This window comes from Zea mays, chromosome 3 (assembly GCF_902167145.1).
Source record: "Zea mays cultivar B73 chromosome 3, Zm-B73-REFERENCE-NAM-5.0, whole genome shotgun sequence".
Classification (NCBI taxonomy): domain Eukaryota; kingdom Viridiplantae; phylum Streptophyta; class Magnoliopsida; order Poales; family Poaceae; genus Zea; species Zea mays.
The window spans coordinates 212,794,370-212,812,636 of NC_050098.1; the positions used below are offsets into that span (position 1 = coordinate 212,794,370).

The 18,267-nt window shown below is 42.9% G+C and overlaps 2 protein-coding genes and 1 non-coding gene across 8 annotated transcripts; 1 reads left to right on the forward strand and 2 right to left on the reverse strand.

Annotated features, from left to right (window-relative positions):
* The first annotated feature begins 670 nt into the window (after positions 1 to 670).
* Positions 671 to 14,177, forward strand: LOC100274030 (uncharacterized). 6 transcript variants are annotated; one of them, XM_035965754.1, is made up of 12 exons: positions 702 to 879; positions 1,214 to 1,350; positions 2,439 to 2,631; positions 2,709 to 2,794; positions 3,413 to 3,497; positions 5,010 to 5,088; positions 5,238 to 5,365; positions 5,490 to 5,576; positions 5,681 to 5,793; positions 7,000 to 7,130; positions 7,268 to 7,396; positions 7,627 to 8,206. In XM_035965754.1, exons 3-11 carry the CDS (start codon positions 2,479 to 2,481, stop codon positions 7,378 to 7,380), a joined length of 975 nt encoding a protein of 324 aa, XP_035821647.1. In that variant the 5' UTR covers positions 702 to 879; positions 1,214 to 1,350; positions 2,439 to 2,478; the 3' UTR covers positions 7,381 to 7,396; positions 7,627 to 8,206.
* Positions 10,301 to 10,373, reverse strand: TRNAK-CUU (transfer RNA lysine (anticodon CUU)). The gene has a single exon. It is a non-coding gene; the product is annotated as a tRNA-Lys (tRNA).
* Positions 14,178 to 16,007: 1,830 nt separating the features above from the next.
* LOC103651327 (adenylate isopentenyltransferase) lies at positions 16,008 to 17,647 on the reverse strand. The gene has a single exon (XM_008676950.4). The coding sequence runs from the start codon at positions 17,645 to 17,647 to the stop codon at positions 16,538 to 16,540; it is 1,110 nt and encodes a 369-aa protein (XP_008675172.1). The 3' UTR covers positions 16,008 to 16,537.
* Between the last annotated feature and the right edge of the window lie 620 nt (positions 17,648 to 18,267).

An 18,267-nucleotide genomic window follows, 5' to 3' on the forward strand; every position in this document is an offset into this window, starting at 1 on the left:
AAAACTAAGTTCGGCCTTTAGAAGTGGTTAGTCATGTCTTTTGAGTTAACTAACGAATGAACTTTTTACGTGCTTTCATCGATAATTTTATGGTGGTTTATTTCGATAATATTCTCATTTACAACAAGTCTTATAATGATCATCTTGACCATTTACGTGTTGTTTTTATGTCTTGCGTGATGCACACTTATTTGGTAATCTTAAGAAATGCACCTTTAACATCGATTGTGTGTTTTTTCTTGGATATGTTGTAACATCGCAGGACACTGAGATGGACGAGGCAAAAATTGCTGCCATCACGAGCTAGACACTTCTGACCTCGTCACACAGTTTAGAGTTTTCTTGGTCTTGCATGTATCTACTGATGTTTTGTGGGGGAGTTTAGCACCGTTGCTTATGGTGTAAAAAGTGCTACAGATCTAGGACAAAAATGCTTATGGTATATTTATATGCCTATTTATATAGAATACAATAATACAAAACAAATCAGAATACAAATCTAAATAGACTAATAATAAATTTTACCTCAGGTTACTGATAGAAAAGAGAAACATCTTCGTTAGTAAATCTGAAAAATCAGAGATAATTGGTGACAAGTTATGATAATGAAAACAGCTGGTAGTAAAATTAAAACAGAAATAAGAAAGAAATCGGTCCAAACAGCACCGTAAGAAAAGAGAGAGAGAGAGAAGTAACGCGCGCGGAGAAGCAAACTGAAAACAGCACCCGCTCATGCGTTCGCGCTGCACACCTGTTTGCTGTTTTTCTTCTCCCGTTCACCTCGCGTGCGCGACAACTAGGGCGACCGCCGACGCTCTACGTCCAGCTGCCCATGTCTTCGTCGGGCTCTTTGCCGGCGACAGGAACCCACAACACCAGGTATGCCCGTCCTTTCTCTTGCTGTACAAAATTGAGCACCCGAACCCTAACTTGCGCTATTTGTATTCGGATCTGATCTAGTCAAAAGTGTATACATTCGTTTTTTTATCGATTCATGTTCTGTCCTTTATTGTTCCGCTCCTGATTCTAGGTGATCTGGCAATATAGTACTTTCAAGTTAGAAGTTAGCATTTGCTCCAACTTTCTACTAACTTATTCCTTGGTCATCACAAAATTGATCTAAATTTCTGATTATTTCTCTGGCATGAAATATCATTGTACATCTACGCTTCTCTGGCATGATCGATGGAATGGGCAATGTTTATCTGAAAAGTTCCCGGAGCTCTGGTCTTTTGCCTCGGTCAAAGAGATTAACATCCATCAAACTCGATTAGCTTCCCCAAATGAAATGTTTCATACCCCCTTCTGCTGAAGCGTTCGAGCAACTTCTTCAACTTCAAGACACCCTTGGTAATACTCAGTTGCTTGATCACAATGATATTTGGAGATGCAGTGCCTCCTCCACTCGGTTTTCCTCAGTCGGTTTATGCACACTTGACTGGCACCCGTCAAACGCTCCCTCTATTTGTTTGGTTATGGAAATCTAAATGTCAGCCCAAGCACAAAGTCTTCTTCTGGCTGCTGCTTAAAAATCGATTGAATACTCGCTCCATCCTCAGGCGTCGCGCAATGCCATTAGACTCCTTCACCTGCGACAATTGTATCCTCCAGATTGAAGAAACATCTATCCACCTCTTCTTCAGGTGCAACTTTGCTAAGAGATGTTGGCTTCTTTTAGGCCTCCTTCCACCATGTGCTACGGATCTTCTGCATACCCTATTGAGAATTAGAAGACGTTTGCAAGTCCCCTGGAGGCTTGAAGCTATTATCATCATGACGTGGTGCATTTGGAGGTGCATAAATAATTGGATCTTCAATGAAATTCCCCCTTCGGTTCCTGAGTGTAAGGCTATGTTTAGGAGTGAAATTGCTCTGTTATGCCATCGAGTCAAGCCTGCTCTTAAAGAAGACATTGCATCTTGGCTACTCAATTTAGGACTGTAACCTGTTCCCTTCGGCTCTCTATTTCTTCCATTTCTTTGTAATCTCCCTCTTCCTCCTTAAACTCATTTCTAAACTCATTGGTACTGTTTTAATAATATTACTGTAGGACCTTCCTACAGTACCTTCACTTCAAAAAAAAAATTCTGATTATTGATATCAATATCAGGTATACAGTAGCTGCCCATGTCCTACGCTGAGTATTGACTAACGACCCCCCTAGATGCGCACTAGTTTTATGCTGTTAAACGGTAATATACGTGGCCATAATTTCTATCCCTTTTGATGTGAGAGCAATGTGAGAAATGTGAGCTTGAGCAAGATGTTGATGTTCAGCTACTTGATTTGCGATATTTCTACCTTTCACATGTATATTTATTTCCCTTACTATCATATTGACGTCCAACCTTTTTTTAGCTTGTCTTTCCAAATATAAGTACCAATCAGTTTGTTGGCTACTTTTTGTTGAAAAAACTGTTGTGTTTTGCCTTTTGCAGGTCAACACCATTTCATGTAATTCATATTTTGGGAAACTTCATGAGGATTTGGTCTGTTTACTCCTTGTATAGCTCCTTATCCAACAGTGGAGATTCAATAGTTGGCTTTATCTTCAGTTGTCTTGTACCCAGTTCAATCATATTCTTGGTCTTACAGAAACCTTGGAGAGGCCGGCCTTTGCCCAACTCACAGGTTCCATTATACCTTCTTTTTCTTGAGATTACTTCACCAGCTATTAGATGTGCACTCTCTTATATTCATTCTTTCAGGTTGTTCCTACAGTTGTCAATGGAGGAATCATGGCATTCTACTTTGTCTTATGGGGTAAAGGACTTCTTGCTTGTGGCCCACTAGTGTATGTATCCAGTTCTCTTAGCACCATGATTTTTTCACGTAGCTGCATGGTCTATGGTGCCGTGCATTTATGCCAGGGAATATCTAGTTCAATCACCACATATGTGCAATGTTTAAACCTTGCTGCGAGCTAGTGGTCATCAGATCATTGTGGAAACAATTTACACTTGATGGACATCAACTGTAGGACATTTCTCTGGCGTCCTTACCTGTTGACCTAACACATGTTAGTCATTGTGACTTGAGTGCTGCAGACATGAATTTGCATGACTAGATTTTTTTCCGGGGGCTTCTAGGGATGTGCAAAACGACATTTCTATTATCATTAATCACAAGGACGAGCAGGCCTGATGCAGTGGTGATAGCTGTCTCTTGAGTCACCACGTCGCGGGTTCGAAGTAGCCTGTCCGCATTTGCGGGGGGAAGGCTTGTCTTGGTTTATCTTTTCCGTAGACCCCACTCATGTGGGGGCCTCTAGCACTGGGTCTGCCCATTTTTTTATCATTAACTACATCATCTGCATATTTTGCACTGCTTTGAGCATCCTAATTGTGTTGCTAAAGAAGCATTTACTGGCACTTCCATCTAAATTGCATTTTAATCTGTCTATCGAGTCTAGTGCTCTACTGGCAGAGTATGCAGGTGCTGTTCTTGGAGTTCTCTCTGCTGCTTTATATGGAAGGAAAGTTAACATCTGGAAAAAGGCAAGTTGCTGATTTTAAAATAGAATTTGTTTTATATGATGATTCAGTTTCCTTGTTATGTGTTTGTTCTCTGGTATTTACTTAATTAGGCAACAAACATAAGGAATTATTGTCTAATGACTTGTTTTTTAGTCCATTTGATATGTACCAATGTTTTTTCTTTCAGTAAATATAGGGAGTGTCTGATTCCTCTTACTAAAGTTTAGTCCGTGTCGCATCAAATATTTGAATGTCAATTACGAGTATCAGATCTAATTACAAAACTAATTACACAGATGAAAGCTAAACAGTGAGACAAATTTATTAAGCCTAATTAATCTATACTTAGCAAATGTTTACTATAGCATCACATGAACGAATCATGGACTAATTAGGCTTAGTTAGTCCGTCTTGCCGTTCTCATCTATGTAATTAGTTCTATAATTAGACTATATTTAAGACTTCTAACTAGCATCCAAACATCCGATAGACGGGGCTAAAATTTAGTCTCATGGATCCAAACACCCCCATAGTGTGCACATGAACTGGTAAAGCTATTTGACCAATAACTGTACAAGAAATGTAGATATGAGCACAGGAATACCATCTCTGTTGTCAACAGTCCATTTTGCTTGGAAGTTATGAGTCCCTCATCCTTAAAAGTCTAATGTGGTTTAGAATTGTGATTGATTTAATGGGCTTTAAACACAAAATAACTGTTCACATGTTGCATTTCCACCATATGTGAATATTTTCAGCAAAACTATACATTCAACAACTATGATAGGTGGACAAATTGTTAGAACCTCGTTAGACTATCTCTAGCAGCTTACCCATCTCTATACCCATATTCAAACTCCACTCTGCGAACAGTGCAGTCTACAGTGCATAAACAGTGATTTGGTAAACTGCTGGACACGATCCTAGGGTTTTAGGGTTAGTCCCGTTGTAATTACCTGCATGCCCTTTTGTGTAATGGGCTTGACCCAGCTACTTGGCCTATATTAATGCACTCCCAACCCTGATTAGGGTTAGGGTTTCCCACACAAATATTATACCCTGTTTGGATGTAGATATTGGAGCACGAAATTAGGAATTGGAATCAGCTTTCCAGAATTCTATTGTTTGGTTGCACATGGAATTGAGATTTGGGATCAGAGACCCAAATTCTATGGAATTGGACTATAACTAGAAACTCACTCTCCCAATACAGAGCATCACTTTTCTGTATTGTGGAATTGGACCACACAATTCCAAACTCCAATTCAGTGACATCCAAACAATAGAATTGGAATTACATCTCATTTCAATACCATGTCTGATTTGGTATTGAACTCAATTCAATTCCATGTTCTCTAATATCGACATCCAAACGGAGCATTAAGGAATTCTTATATACGATGATTCTGCTTCATGTCAACTCTTCAATGTGTTCTGCCATGTTCAGCAGTCTTTCAACAAAATCTAGTATTTTGAAGTAGAAATTGCTAATTTTCTAGGAGATGATATTAACTCTTTCCTTTGGATTTTTAGATTGGTGGACTTGCTGCTATGTTAGTAGCATATTATCTATTGTCAATTGGATGGTCTACAAGAACACATTCTCCTTTATGTATCCTACTACATAGATATCTTCCTGAAATGATTTACTGAGTTATTGTGTATAAATCTGCATTTTTGGCAGTTACAGTATCTCTACTTATAAATTAATTTGTAATGGACCCATCTAAACATGTTTTGGAAGACCTTAACTTCATACAGATAGCTTTGGAAGTGAACCAATTGAGAAGGCAAGACAAACATTTGGAGTGAAAGAAATGGTGGTGCCAATTACCGCTGGGATCTTATCTGCTCTGAGGAGAGTATTAGCTCGGCGTGTCTCTCTCAAGGTAGCCCAGCTTCTGTTGTCTTCTCTATCAACCCCCCCCCCCCCCCCCCCCCCACTCAAGGCACTATCAATGCACCATCATTTTCCATATAGGAATTGACAGTCACCACTGCTTTATTCTACAGAATCAACTTAAAAGGCGGCTCCATGCTATAACTATTGCTTCTGCTACTTGTTTTCTTTTTCCGTTTGCCATGTGGGATACAATCCTAGTGAGTACTCTCTGTTTATGCTCTAATTATTTAAGGGGCTGGGAGGATTTGCAAGTATTTCCTTGATATAGTAATATAAAGCTTTTTTGTTTTCTTGATTGCAGGGCTCAGCGTCCGACAGCATAGTTAAATTTCAGCTACCAAATTGGGCATACTTGAGTACTGTTTTGTTCGGAATGGTGCTTATATTCTATGTCGACAATGTTACTGAAGAAAAGTAAGATTATTTCTTGGAAGGAAAGCATTCTTTTTTTTTGTTAAAAGCTTATTTAAAAATTAAAATATTATCATGCATCATCAGATCATAAAGCGAACCATGAGCACTTGTTTTGTTATCATCGATCTGATCCACGAACGAGCCTCTAGTTGAGCTGTTTAAGTGGCTCTAGTAGCACTCAGGTTTTGGGTTCGTGTCCCTGTGGACACGAGTTTCAGTTGGGTTAAAAAGAACTCCCTCTCATATATCCCATGCCAAAGCACAAATCTAAGGCTATCTCTAACAGGTCGCCTATTCCATCCCCTATCTCATTCCCTATTTCAAACTTTGCTTTGCAAACAGTGTAATCTACAGTTCCGCGTCCCCTATTTTGCTGGAGACAGTCTAACCATGTACTCCCTTCGTTCTTAAATATATGACGTCATTGACTTTTTAAAAAAAATTTGACCACTCGTTTGATTTAAAATAAATCGTGAGTTATCATTTGTTTTGTTGTGATTTGTTTTATCACTTAAGGTAGTTTGAGCATTACTTAAAATTTTACATTTTCGAATAAGTATTTTGAATAAGACGAGTGGTCAATTTTTTTGAAAAAAGTCAATGGCGTCATATATTTAAGAACAGAGGTAGTATTTGGTTGCGGGACAGCCCCGTTCCCTGGCTTCCCCTCTCGTCTGTCCAATTTTGACGGTTAATTGGGGACAACACTGTGATGGTCTTGTCCCAACCCTTGACCTTGAACCAAACAATCTTATTTAATAAATCGTCCTATCTCGTCCCATCCCGTTATTCCAACCGAACACACCCTAAGTCTCGGTCTAGGTTGTGGTCATCCTTACATGGGCTATGTGCTGCTCTGCTGTGTAGTCGTGTAGAATGGGGAAGAATTTCAGGTTTTTTACATGTGTGAGGTCTTGTTCTAGCAAAATGCCTGGGGCTGTCATACCCCTGCTGGTCGAAAATTTTTCAGTCAGATCCAGATCTTCAGGAGATCATAGATTTGGTTATTATTCCTCAAATATCTTCATTTATAACAATATGAAAGAATACTTCTCTTGTCTTGGATGCTTCTTAAAGTATTTTTATTGACTTTTGTACTATTAATCACAACTCATAAGACATGAATGACCTCCCTTTAGTTAACTGCCCATTGTGCTTCATGGTTAACCTTCATTCCATGTTTCTAACGTGTTTACTTGTTGGCAGGTTGCATCTGGTCTTCTCTTCTCCAAGGCACTTAATGGTTTCAACAGGGTGCATCATCGTGTTGGAGATAGTGTACCAAATGGATTTCTCCCTTTTTGGATTTCTGGTCTGTTCTGTTATTTTGGGATTAGGTGAGTTTTGATGTCTTATTCTTTGTATCCTTGATTGGATTCTGAAACAGCTGTACTGCTATGACAGTTGCAAAACCTTTTCTCCTTCATGTCCTGAATATTTCATATCCAAAATGAGCATTGGTATCGTTTTGTAGGTATTTTTGAAACAACCTCCTTGGAACGCTCAAAGAAAAGCCCTTTGGAGACCCATGAACTATCGAATGGGGTGTTCCACAATCAATTGCCAATTACAGAACTTCCAAGCTGAAGAATATATGACCTGGGTGAGTGAGATGCATTGAAAAAAATTTGTGTTTGCTTAAGTATGATTTTTGAATGATTTATCTGTTAGGTCGAGATTGTGGTGCAAGTTAATATTAGATAGCATGTTTCAATGGTGGACTGTTACGGTTTGAGCATTAGTATCGATTGCGGAAGAATTTCTTCCTGACATGTTTATATAGCCCCTCAACCAATAGACTTTAAGCCCCTTTTCCCTATTCTTGTACCCCAGCTGCCACATGGTGAATGGCCGCGGTTGCACACCTCAAAATCAGTGGCTCGATTCTTTGTGCGAAGGTTTAGAACCACAGACAGAAAGCACGGATATTTTTGACCTGCAAATTTGTCTTTGTGATCTTCCATTCTTGTTGGCCACCTGCATCCTGTACATGCCAACTACTCCCAGCCCCAGTAGATGTGTATCGGTATCCCCCTTGGAGATATTGCAATTGTCACAGCATCCTGTCTCCCGACTTGGGTAGTTGCGAAATTTTGCTTTTCTCGCTTGGAGACGCAGATGGTTAAAAGGCGGCTGTTTTGACTGCTGTAGCTGTGGTGCAATCCACAGGAATAAAATATTGTAGAAGTAGTAGAAGCCGGTATGGATTAAAGTTGTGACCGAAGTGCATTGATACATGTAAGTATGTGACCCGTCCATGATATGATTAACATGCCGACTTTATCTTTGACCTGTCCGTGACTGCAATCAGCGAGTCTCCTGCATGCTCGACAGAATGCACATGTAGGCATACCATTATGGGAAATGGTTTGAACCCCTTGATTAATAATAAGGTGTTTGATTTGAGGAGTGAGTTCATCATCTACTCATTTGTCACTTTACTTTTTTTTTGTTGGAGCCTCACTTTTTTTTTTGGTTTGGTTCGGTTCGTGACCTTATTCCACACAAACTTAATTAGTTTTAGTACGAGGAGGAATGGAGCTATTCTACCAAATCTAAGAAATAGACTCATAATGCACTGTCTGAATTGATAGCTCAAACTAAACACCCTATAACTGAGCAACCACTCAAGTAATTTAGGACCTCTTTTATCAGGTCTTAAATAGCTTAGCTCTTTTTTTGGGTCTCCAAATGAACTAAAGCCAGTGAAACTAGTTTCTGGTGATAATATAGCGATAATCTAAAGACGTTTAAAGCTTTGCCAAATAGGACTTTTCAGCCATCTGATCTGCTGGTTATAAATGAATCATGACAAAGTACAGCAATGACTAGGCCGAAGTCACCCAGTCATTGCTAAAAAAAAGACCTATTCTAGACAACAGTCCTTGTGCGGGCCAATGTAGCGCTCATATGCAGGCCAGGGGCTTCGGTAGCCCATATAGCATTAGCATGTGGCGCGGGTTCACTGGATGGAAAGCCGGTTTTGCCTCCTCATAAGACTGAATAAATTGTCTCTTTCATCTCTAAGACTATCTCTAGCAACTTACCTATCCCATCGTCTATCTCATAATTTACTCTGTAAACACTATCATCTATAGTGTCGTGTCACCGATCCACCAAAGACACCCTAATAATCATCAAAATTACTTCTCTATCCTTGCTCTTCAAGGCAGTTTCGTTATTCTAATTTAAAAATTCAGTAAACACCTGATCAAGTTTTCAAACTATGACAAATATAAGTAAAATCTAGATATAAATTGCGAGAAACCAAAATAAAATATTTGTAGCTCGTAAAATTATATTTAAAATCTTCCATAAATGATATTTACCTCTATAAAAATGTAAAAAACTCTAAAAATCTTTGAAAACCTCATAGAGGAAAAATAAACCAGTTACTGCTCCAATGTCTCGACGACCAGGCCAATACCCACACACCACAAAATGCACGCAGACAGACCCGACCTCAGCCGCTCGGCCCGAATTTTTTACATTTTGGTTCTTCTTCGAAAAAAAATCACGTTTAGACTAGAAAAATTTAATATCATTTTTGGACCCTTTGCTCGGCGCCATAGTCTATGGCGCCGAGTTAACACAGCTCGGCGCCATAGGCTATGGCGCCGAGGTACGCGCCGAGGTACGTGCTGCGCTGGCACAAACGGATATCGTGGCGCCAACGTGGCACCGAGCTCGGCGCCATAGATCTTGGCGCCGAGCTCCGTTGTGTACACAAAGCTTGTCTAGCTCAGTCGGTAGAGCACAAGACTTTTAACCTTATGATCGTGGGTTCAAGCCCCACGGTGGGCGTTTAATATTTTGTCTTTGTCATTGATTTGTTTTTTGTTGTCTTGATTTTTCGTGTATGTCGCTGATTTGTCTGTCCAGATTTATTTTTCATCCTGTTTTTTATTTTTATGACTGATTTGTTTATTCGTCCATATTTTTTTTGTTTATCCGGCGAGCATAGCGGTTGTGTGTCACAGTGGCCGCGAGCCGACAACTTCCTCCCTTGTTTGCTCAGCTAACCTACAAAATAAATATGTGTGCTTATTTTTATGTGGTCATGATTGAAGTAAGAGTGTTCTCATTTGATTTTTATTGTGGTTAGCTGAGCAAACAAGGGGGAATTTGACGGCTTGCGGCCACTGTGGCACACAACCGCTGTGCTCGCCGGATAAAAAAAATCTGGACGAATAAACAAATCAGTCACAAAAACAAAAAAAATATGGATGAGAAATAAATCTGGACGAACAGTGCTCGCCTGATAAACAAAAAAAAATCTGAACGAATAAACAAATCAGTCACAAAAACAAAAAAATATGTATGAGAAATAAATCTAGACTGACAATGCTCGCCGGATAAACAAAAAAATCTGGACGAATAAACAAATCAGTCACAAAAACAAAAAAAAAAATGTATGAGAAATAAATCTGGACAGACAAATCATCGACATAAACAAAAATCTAGACAACAAAAAAAAAACAAATCAGTGACATCAAAAAGTATTAAACGCCCACCGTGGGGCTCGAACCCACGACCACAAGGTTAAGAGCCTTACGCTCTATCGACTGAGCTAGACGGGCTTTATATAAACAACTGAGCTCGGCGCTAAGATCTATGGCGTCGAGCTCGGTGCCACGTCGGTGCCATGACATCCGTTCGTGTCAGCACAGTACGTACCTCGGCGCCATAGCCTATGACGCCGAGCAAAGGGTCCAAAAATGACATTAAATTTTTTTAGCGTTCAAACATGAGTTTTTTACCGAGAAAGAGCCAAAATGAAAAAAAAATCGGCCGCTCGGCGCGGTTGCCGCACAACACCAACCGAGTCGATGAGCATGACGACCCATCCCTCCGCGTGCAGGTGCAAGTGCAGCCTCGCCGCAGGGTGCGAGCCGGAGCAGACAAGTCGGCACACGACCCGGGCGCACGTCAGTCAGCTTGACAGAGCGGAGGGGAACGACGACCGAGAGAAAGCCCCGCCGGCCCGACAGCGAAACGCCCGCATCTCTAGACGACCTCTCGGCACGGAAGCGTAACGCGGCGCGCGCGTGCTCCGCTAGTAGTACTCCTCCACATCTGAAAGTGAGCGAGGTCTCCAGAGTCCAGAGAAACCGTGCGGCCTGCGACGGTTCCCGTTTCTCCCGGCCGCAGTCGCCTCGCCGTCCTCTCGGCGTGCTTGTGCTAGCTTTTGGCTCGCCGTTAATTATAAACGATGGACCAAACATCGAAAATGTGAACCCCCCCCCGTGTTCGATGTTTACAACCACGGGCCACGAAGAAACCGCGCCACACCCTCGCGCGTGCCTTCTGCTGCCCTGGCCGGGCACCCACCAGTACCACCGACCAATATTGCCATGCTCCCCAGGTCGCATCGTTCTGGAACCCGGGCTCCCTCGACGTCTCGTGGTTAACCGCTCGTGTGGTCTATTCACTGGCCTTGCAAGGTAGTAAGAATACAGGGATGGATGTGGACGTGATTTTGGTCGGCACGCAGAGTAACTGTCGGCGTGGCTATAGTTAGCTCGCAGCAATGTGAGACCGCACGGGAGAAATGTAGCGATGCTCATTGGCCATTATTGGCGCCGCTAACGACGGCACCGTCACCAGCAGGGAGTGGGATTTAGCTAGATCTAGCGCGGCCGTAACGGGGGAGGAGAGAATCAGCTGGAGTTCGAATCCGTCCAGGCAGAGCGACGGGGAACCAGAACGAGCTGGGCTGGCTTTGGCAAGTGGGTAGGGCCACTGTTTCGTTTTGAGAGAGAGCAACTGAGCAACACTAGCTAGGCGTAGGACGATTAGCGCCTGTAGTAGTAGCAGTAGTAACGGCTGCTCTGGATGTGCCACTGGGGCCTAGAGACCAGACCAGCAACCGCAACAACTGCCAAGGCCGCCCTGGATGCAACGGCTGCTGCTGCGCGCCGGCGGCATGCCCATCACCCCCTCGGGTTCCCCGTACATGCCCTGCATCCTTTTGCGTGCCTCCCGGTTCGACAACCGTGCGTGCGTGCATTCGCGCGCTGCGTTGAAGACTAGCCTAGGAGGGTGTTCTGGTCCGTGCAGGTCATACCGTCGTCTCGGCCCCCCAACAGGAAGCTTCTTTTCAGAAGCCTTGTTGTTTGGAACGCCATTTGGATAGTCTAGTAATAGGCTACAAGAGCATAGCACTCCTACTCTCCTAGCCACTAGAGTTGCGGCCTCTTTCCGAGTCCCAGTCTCCCAGATGACGGGGGGGAGACCACGACGCACGACCAGGCCACCAGGGAGCATAGCGAGACCAATGAGCAATGCTCGCTGCCCGGCGTGCCGTGTCTGCACGCCGAGGACTGGAGCAGGGTATAGCTCAGTAGGCATCTGAGGTGGCATCCTATCCTGGCCATATATTTTACAAGCTATTACACGCACAGTGTTAGTTGCTGCATTAGTTTAAAATACTATATGAGATAGGCACAGCTTGGCTCTGCTCCGCTCCAGGGAATATAGTTCTGGACGAATATGGTGGCACATCCAAATCAAGCAGCGCAGGCGGCGACATCATCAGGCAAGAGCACATGACCGAAGAACGCAACTACAGTCTACAGCTCACAAACCGCCCGCTCGGACCTTGTTTGGTAAAGAGATAAAATCCCACCATGCATATAATGAATGTATTTAATGAGTCTTGATTAGATGAATCTATATCTCACACTCAATCCTATAGTGAGATAAAATCCATACCTTTTTTTTAAAAAAAATCCAAACCCTTAGATTATAATCTATGATAACAAAAATATTTGAGTAGGCTTGAATTATTTTGAGACATGAGTTGTGCATGGATTTAATTCCAATTTATTAGAGTTGGATTGGTGTAAACCAACAAGGTCTCGTTGACGCAGCCACTGAAGGATTAACCGAATAACCCATGGTGATGCAACAGAAAAGAATAAGATGTTTGAAAACCCTATCGTTTTATTGCAAGTGGTGGAGCCATGTGACAGACATCGATCTATGCTATGAATGATGTCGGCGAGCGCGAGGCTCCCTTCCTACTACCTCTGTTGTACCACCTGACGTATGTAGGGTTTCTACGGTTAAATTTAATATGGCTTTGACCCATGATTTATTTAATTATAAATCAAATAAATATCGCCATATTAAATACTATAATACATTACAGTTTTAATCCCGTATAGGAATTTAATTTCTTATTAATTTTACTTAAATAGATGGGCTGTGCGTGCCATATTAAATACTATAATACATTAAGTTAGTAAGTGGCTGGTTGATGGAGGTGTACAGAACAAACCTATAACGTACGTGGTAATATGAATTTATTATGGCGATTACTCCATCTTCCAGAAACACCCACTGTTACCTCCTTGTCCTTCGAAGGCGCCTCACCGATGAAAAGAAACTCTCTTCTCTGTTGAGTTGCATATCCGTTGAGTTGCATATGAGTCTTCCCGTCCCAATTCTCCGTATACACCGAGAGATGAGACACCATGCCTCTAGAAACGAGGTTTGCATCTGCAACATCTACTCTGATGTGCGGGCGATTAGATATTTAGATAGCATCGTTGTGACTACTCGTTGATCATCTTTTTATTGGTGTTACTGGTGGCCAGAGGATCATTTTCTTCCAATTCTTGGTAGACTCCCATAGGATAGTGAACATTTGACTGCACCAACTATAGTCCGCTATTTTAAGCAACATGCAATGTTGACTCGTGAGAATGAAGCCATACTAGTTCACTTAAATTCCTAGATCAATATTTAAGTATAATATTTTTTTTATGTTTTTACTAAAATAAGGTTAAGCCCTATGATATATAGGAAACCGTCCATCTACTATAGCAAATCTTAAAGGGATCTGATGAATGAAGATGCTCTCGGTCTTTATTTGTGACCGTTTCCTTTACTAACATCACCCGTTAGGCCAATGAGGGAGGGAGGGCTTCTTCCCACGAAGGTCCTCAAAACACTAAATTAATATTTGTTTTTTGGCATATATCTAAAATATTACAGGTACCCTCATCCAAAGTACCTTTGGAAGGACCTAACGTTAGGGGAGTTAGAGGCGAGAGCATGCTGCTATTATTGAAGCGTTGAAAGGAAAAAGACGACGTCACCCTTATGGTTTTTGTGAACCATATTTGTAAATATCAAGAACATAAATATAATTTTATATGAAGTTATATCTCTCCCCTATAAATAGATGAACAATACTATGTATAAATTCGCTACTGGGACCACATAGCTTCGACTGTACTTACCTTCAAAGTATCTGCGTATCATCTACATGCTTGATCGAAGGTACATTTGTAATCATAATTCTTGTAAGAAAAGGAAGAAGTTACAAAGACTAAGCTAATAAAGGAGAGTAACATGTTTTGCTCTTTGATGTTCATCTTTGATCTATTTCTTACACCTCCTCCATTCGGTTACCTTTCTTCATGAGGGTAACAAAAAGGGGAAGGAGTTCACGTTTTAACATGTGTTGCCTAGGCCTGCAAATGGGGTGGATGTAAATGGGTATTTTAGGTGGGTTTAAGAAATGATTTTGTTTTGGTGGGTTGTGATGGGTTTTAATTATTAACGGGTTGGGTTGGGTGGGTTTATTTTATATTGTGGGTCAAAATGGTTGATACCCATGGGTATAGATGGATTTGTATAGGTATGAGTTTCCATGGGTATTCACCAATTAGACTACCACCCTAATCAGTACCATTTTATTTCATGTTTAGAGAAGTCTTTGATTTCTTTAGTCACACACAACACACTATACTATATCATTTTATCAGTACCATTTTACTTGAAAATGTGACCAACTATAAAGTTGCATAATTTTTGAGAATCTACAAATTCAATTTTAATAGTTTCTACATCCGAGGTCGTTTACAAAATTTGAATTTTAAATTTGAAAATTTCACACGAATTTTTCAATGATAAGATGATTTCAAATGAAAAAGTTGACAATTACAAAGTTTCATTACATTTCAAGACTTACAACTTTTATTTTGGTGTTTTTTCCATCCGTTGTAGTTTGAAAAATTCAAATTTCAAAATTCAAATATATTTTTGCATGACAAGATGATTTCAAACCAAAACATTGTCAGTTACAAAGTTTCATAACTCTTCAATACCTACAACTTTCATGTTGGTGGTTTTTTCTTTCGAGGTTGTTTTCAAAATTCAAATTTTAAATTTTTTAAATTCAGACATAGTTTTCGTTGACAATATGACTTCAAATGAAAAAGTTGTCAACTACAAACTTCTATAACTTTTCAAGATCTACAAAGTTTATTTTGGTTGTTTGATCATTTGTTCATCTCACATGATAGTTCTAACAATATGCACAAATTCTATACATATCTCTCGTAGTTCCATAAACTACGAGAGAGATATATGTTTTATGAACAAATTTATTTTTAGTTTGTCATATGAAGAAATGTTCAAAATATAAAATGTACATCATGATGAGTTATACAAATTTGAACTTGAAAACTTTTTCATTTGAATTAATTTACTGCTTTAAAATGTGATTTTTAAATTGTCTTCCATGGGTTTTCCATGGGTTTCCACCCAATTACGGGTTGGTTTGGGATCAATAATATTATTGGATGGGTTGGGTTTAACTTACTTCTAGTATTTTTGGTTGGGTGTGGGATGGATATCAAAGTAATTAGATTTGGGTATGGGTGGGAGTGGATTGGATTTTTTGCCATTAGCAGGCCTGGTGTTGCCTTACTTTTGCTTCATCAAATGAGTTAAAAGTAAGTGCCCAACAACCACTAACCACCCACCATGATCCACGAGAGGTGCCACATTTGACTGCATGGGAATGTATTTTCATATCCGCTCAATCAATACACATATCCATTGGATCGGAATGGGAATGTATTTTGGCCTCCCTCCACTCATGTAATCCTATGCAGAGCAGAGAATCCCTCTCTAGGAATACCAGTCCCATAACTAATTTCACTGTATATTGTTCAAACCACAGTCTCGACTATAATTTTCCAACTCGTAGACAAAAATAAATAGAATAGTCCGGAAAGAACAACACGATCGAGCGCGACCACGTCACTACTACATCTATATCAGGAGTCAGCAGGGGAGACGAAACAGTTTGATTAGTTTTAGTAAGAAAAAAAGGGATCATTGAAGAGTAGATTTGGTTTAGTTGTACTGTCTCACTAATTTATCATCAGATTGCGGGTTCAGTCTCTCTACATCTGTGAAAAAGACTAATTAGTTTTTCTTTTTTATAAGGACCCTCTGGCACTATTCTATGATACTATGGCAGGGGGAAGGGCGCACACGTCTGGAGCCCAGCTGACTTCCAAGCTGGCACAGCGCAACCACAACACCAGCTCACGCGTCCAGCACAATCCCCTGCTCCCCTAATCACGCATTAAGCATGGGGTTTCACTCTAATCCGCACGCACAAAGCTGGTCAGCAAGCAGTATTCACGCTGCTGCGGCTGCCTACCGTGCTGTCTCGTTAGACAAGCCATGGAACCGAGAAGGAAACAGAGATGCCTAGGTATTTCACAAGCCGGCAAAAATGGGCAGCTGCTTGCCGGCCGTCTCGCTGTCACCCCGTTTCTGTTGCACGCAATCGCTGCTGCTCCTTGCTGTGCGGCCGGAACCGTCAGGTACGCCCCGTCGACCGGTGCCCGGTGGCCTCCGGGCACCTCCAAAATTCAGCGGTCTATCCAAAAAAAAAAAAAACTCGGCTCCCGGACCTTCGACGCGTCATCACGAGTCACCAAGCCATGCCACGGCATTGCCTCCGCACCAGCGGCCACCTTTGCTGCTGCTGCTGCTCGTGGCAGTCGAGGAACTGGCGCATGGCGGCGAGGCCAGGCCCGCCCACGTCGCGCTCCCACGCGGCGGCCTCGGCGGCGCAGCCAGCGCCGGCCAGCCGCGCGCGGATCGTGGGCGTCGCGTCTAGACGCCGCACGGGCCAGCCCCAGGCGTCGGCCATGCGCCGGATCTTGCGCACCTGCGCCGCGGCCAGCACCCGCGTGTTGACCTTGATCTCGTCGATCGCCGCGGCGAGGGTCTTGCGGCCCGCGAAGTGGGCGCCCAGCTCCGGCACGCCGATGGCCCTGCCCAGCCCGGCCGCGTGGGAGGCGCGCTCCGCGGGGGACGTGGACGCGAAGTACTCCCGCAGCTCCTCCACCATGCCCTCGCGCACCATGTCGTCCACGCGCCGGTCCAGGTAGTCGTCCAGCGCCGCGCCGTCCACGTCCACCCAGAGGAGGCAGCACGGGAACCGCAGCGACGGCCGGTACCCGCCGTCGGCCTCGAACGGGTCGCCGTCGCCGAGGCGGTCGGCGAGGAGCGCGTGGACGAGCGAGTTGGAGCCCCCGGCCACCACGGGCACCCGCCCGCGCGCCGCCACGGAGGCCGCGGCCGCGGAGGCCAGCGCGCGGTACGACGGCGCGGGGAGCTCGCCCGCGTCGGCGCGCACCGCGCCCAGGAGGTGGTGCGGGACTCCGCGGCGGTCGGCGTGCGGCACCTTGTTGGTGGTGACGTCCAGGCCCGCGTACAGCTGTATCTTGTCGGCGTTCACGACCTCGCCGCCCAGCGCCACGGCCGCGTCGATGGACAGCTTGGTCTTGCCCGTGCCCGTGGCGCCGACGATCACAACAAGCCTCGTCGTCGGCTCCGCGGGCTCAAGCTCCTTACCGCTGCTCGAGCAGCTGCAGTCACCGTCGCTTCCTCCTCTGCTCCTTCTCTCCATTATTCTGACGCTGCTGGGGCGACGTAGGCGCTTCCGTGGCACGTCGTTGCTGCCGATGCCAGCGACTGCCGCGGCCGCCATGGGTGAGCGGGCGACGGTGCCGATCCTCGTGATGAGACCGCTCATATAGCCTTCACCGCCACCGAGCCCAATCTGTGCCTCAGCGAGTGTGCCGCGTTATATATAATATGGAGGCGAGGCTCACTTGGAGTTGGACTTGTTGCGCAAGATGGGGTAGCTATAACAATTAACAAGTGTGTCACTTATTAGTAGAGGAAGCTGTCGCAGTTAGAGCTAGAATCTGCCTTATTTTAATTACTAGTCAAGTGTTTGTGCGTTGCGACGACACACAAATTATTTGTGCACAATGATTATATAAAAACAAGTAACACATATTATCGATCACAATCTTATAAATTCTCTAACAACAACCAATAAAGAATTAAACTAATACAAATTAATTTACAATACAATATGAAAATCACAAAAACAAAGTCTAAGCAGCAAGTACAATGGTAGTACATTTTTAATGATAATGAAGTGAATATACATTAAAATTCATACCAAAAGGACGGGAATAACAAGTGAGAGCAAAAATTATGAATCTTTGTTTCTTATCCTAAACTCGAGTATTTGCAAATAAAATCACATATATTATATATCTAAAAACCAACTAAACACTGATGCACTTAATAATCTTTTATATTTCTTCTGGAATATTGTCATTACATTCATTCTCTCTGTTC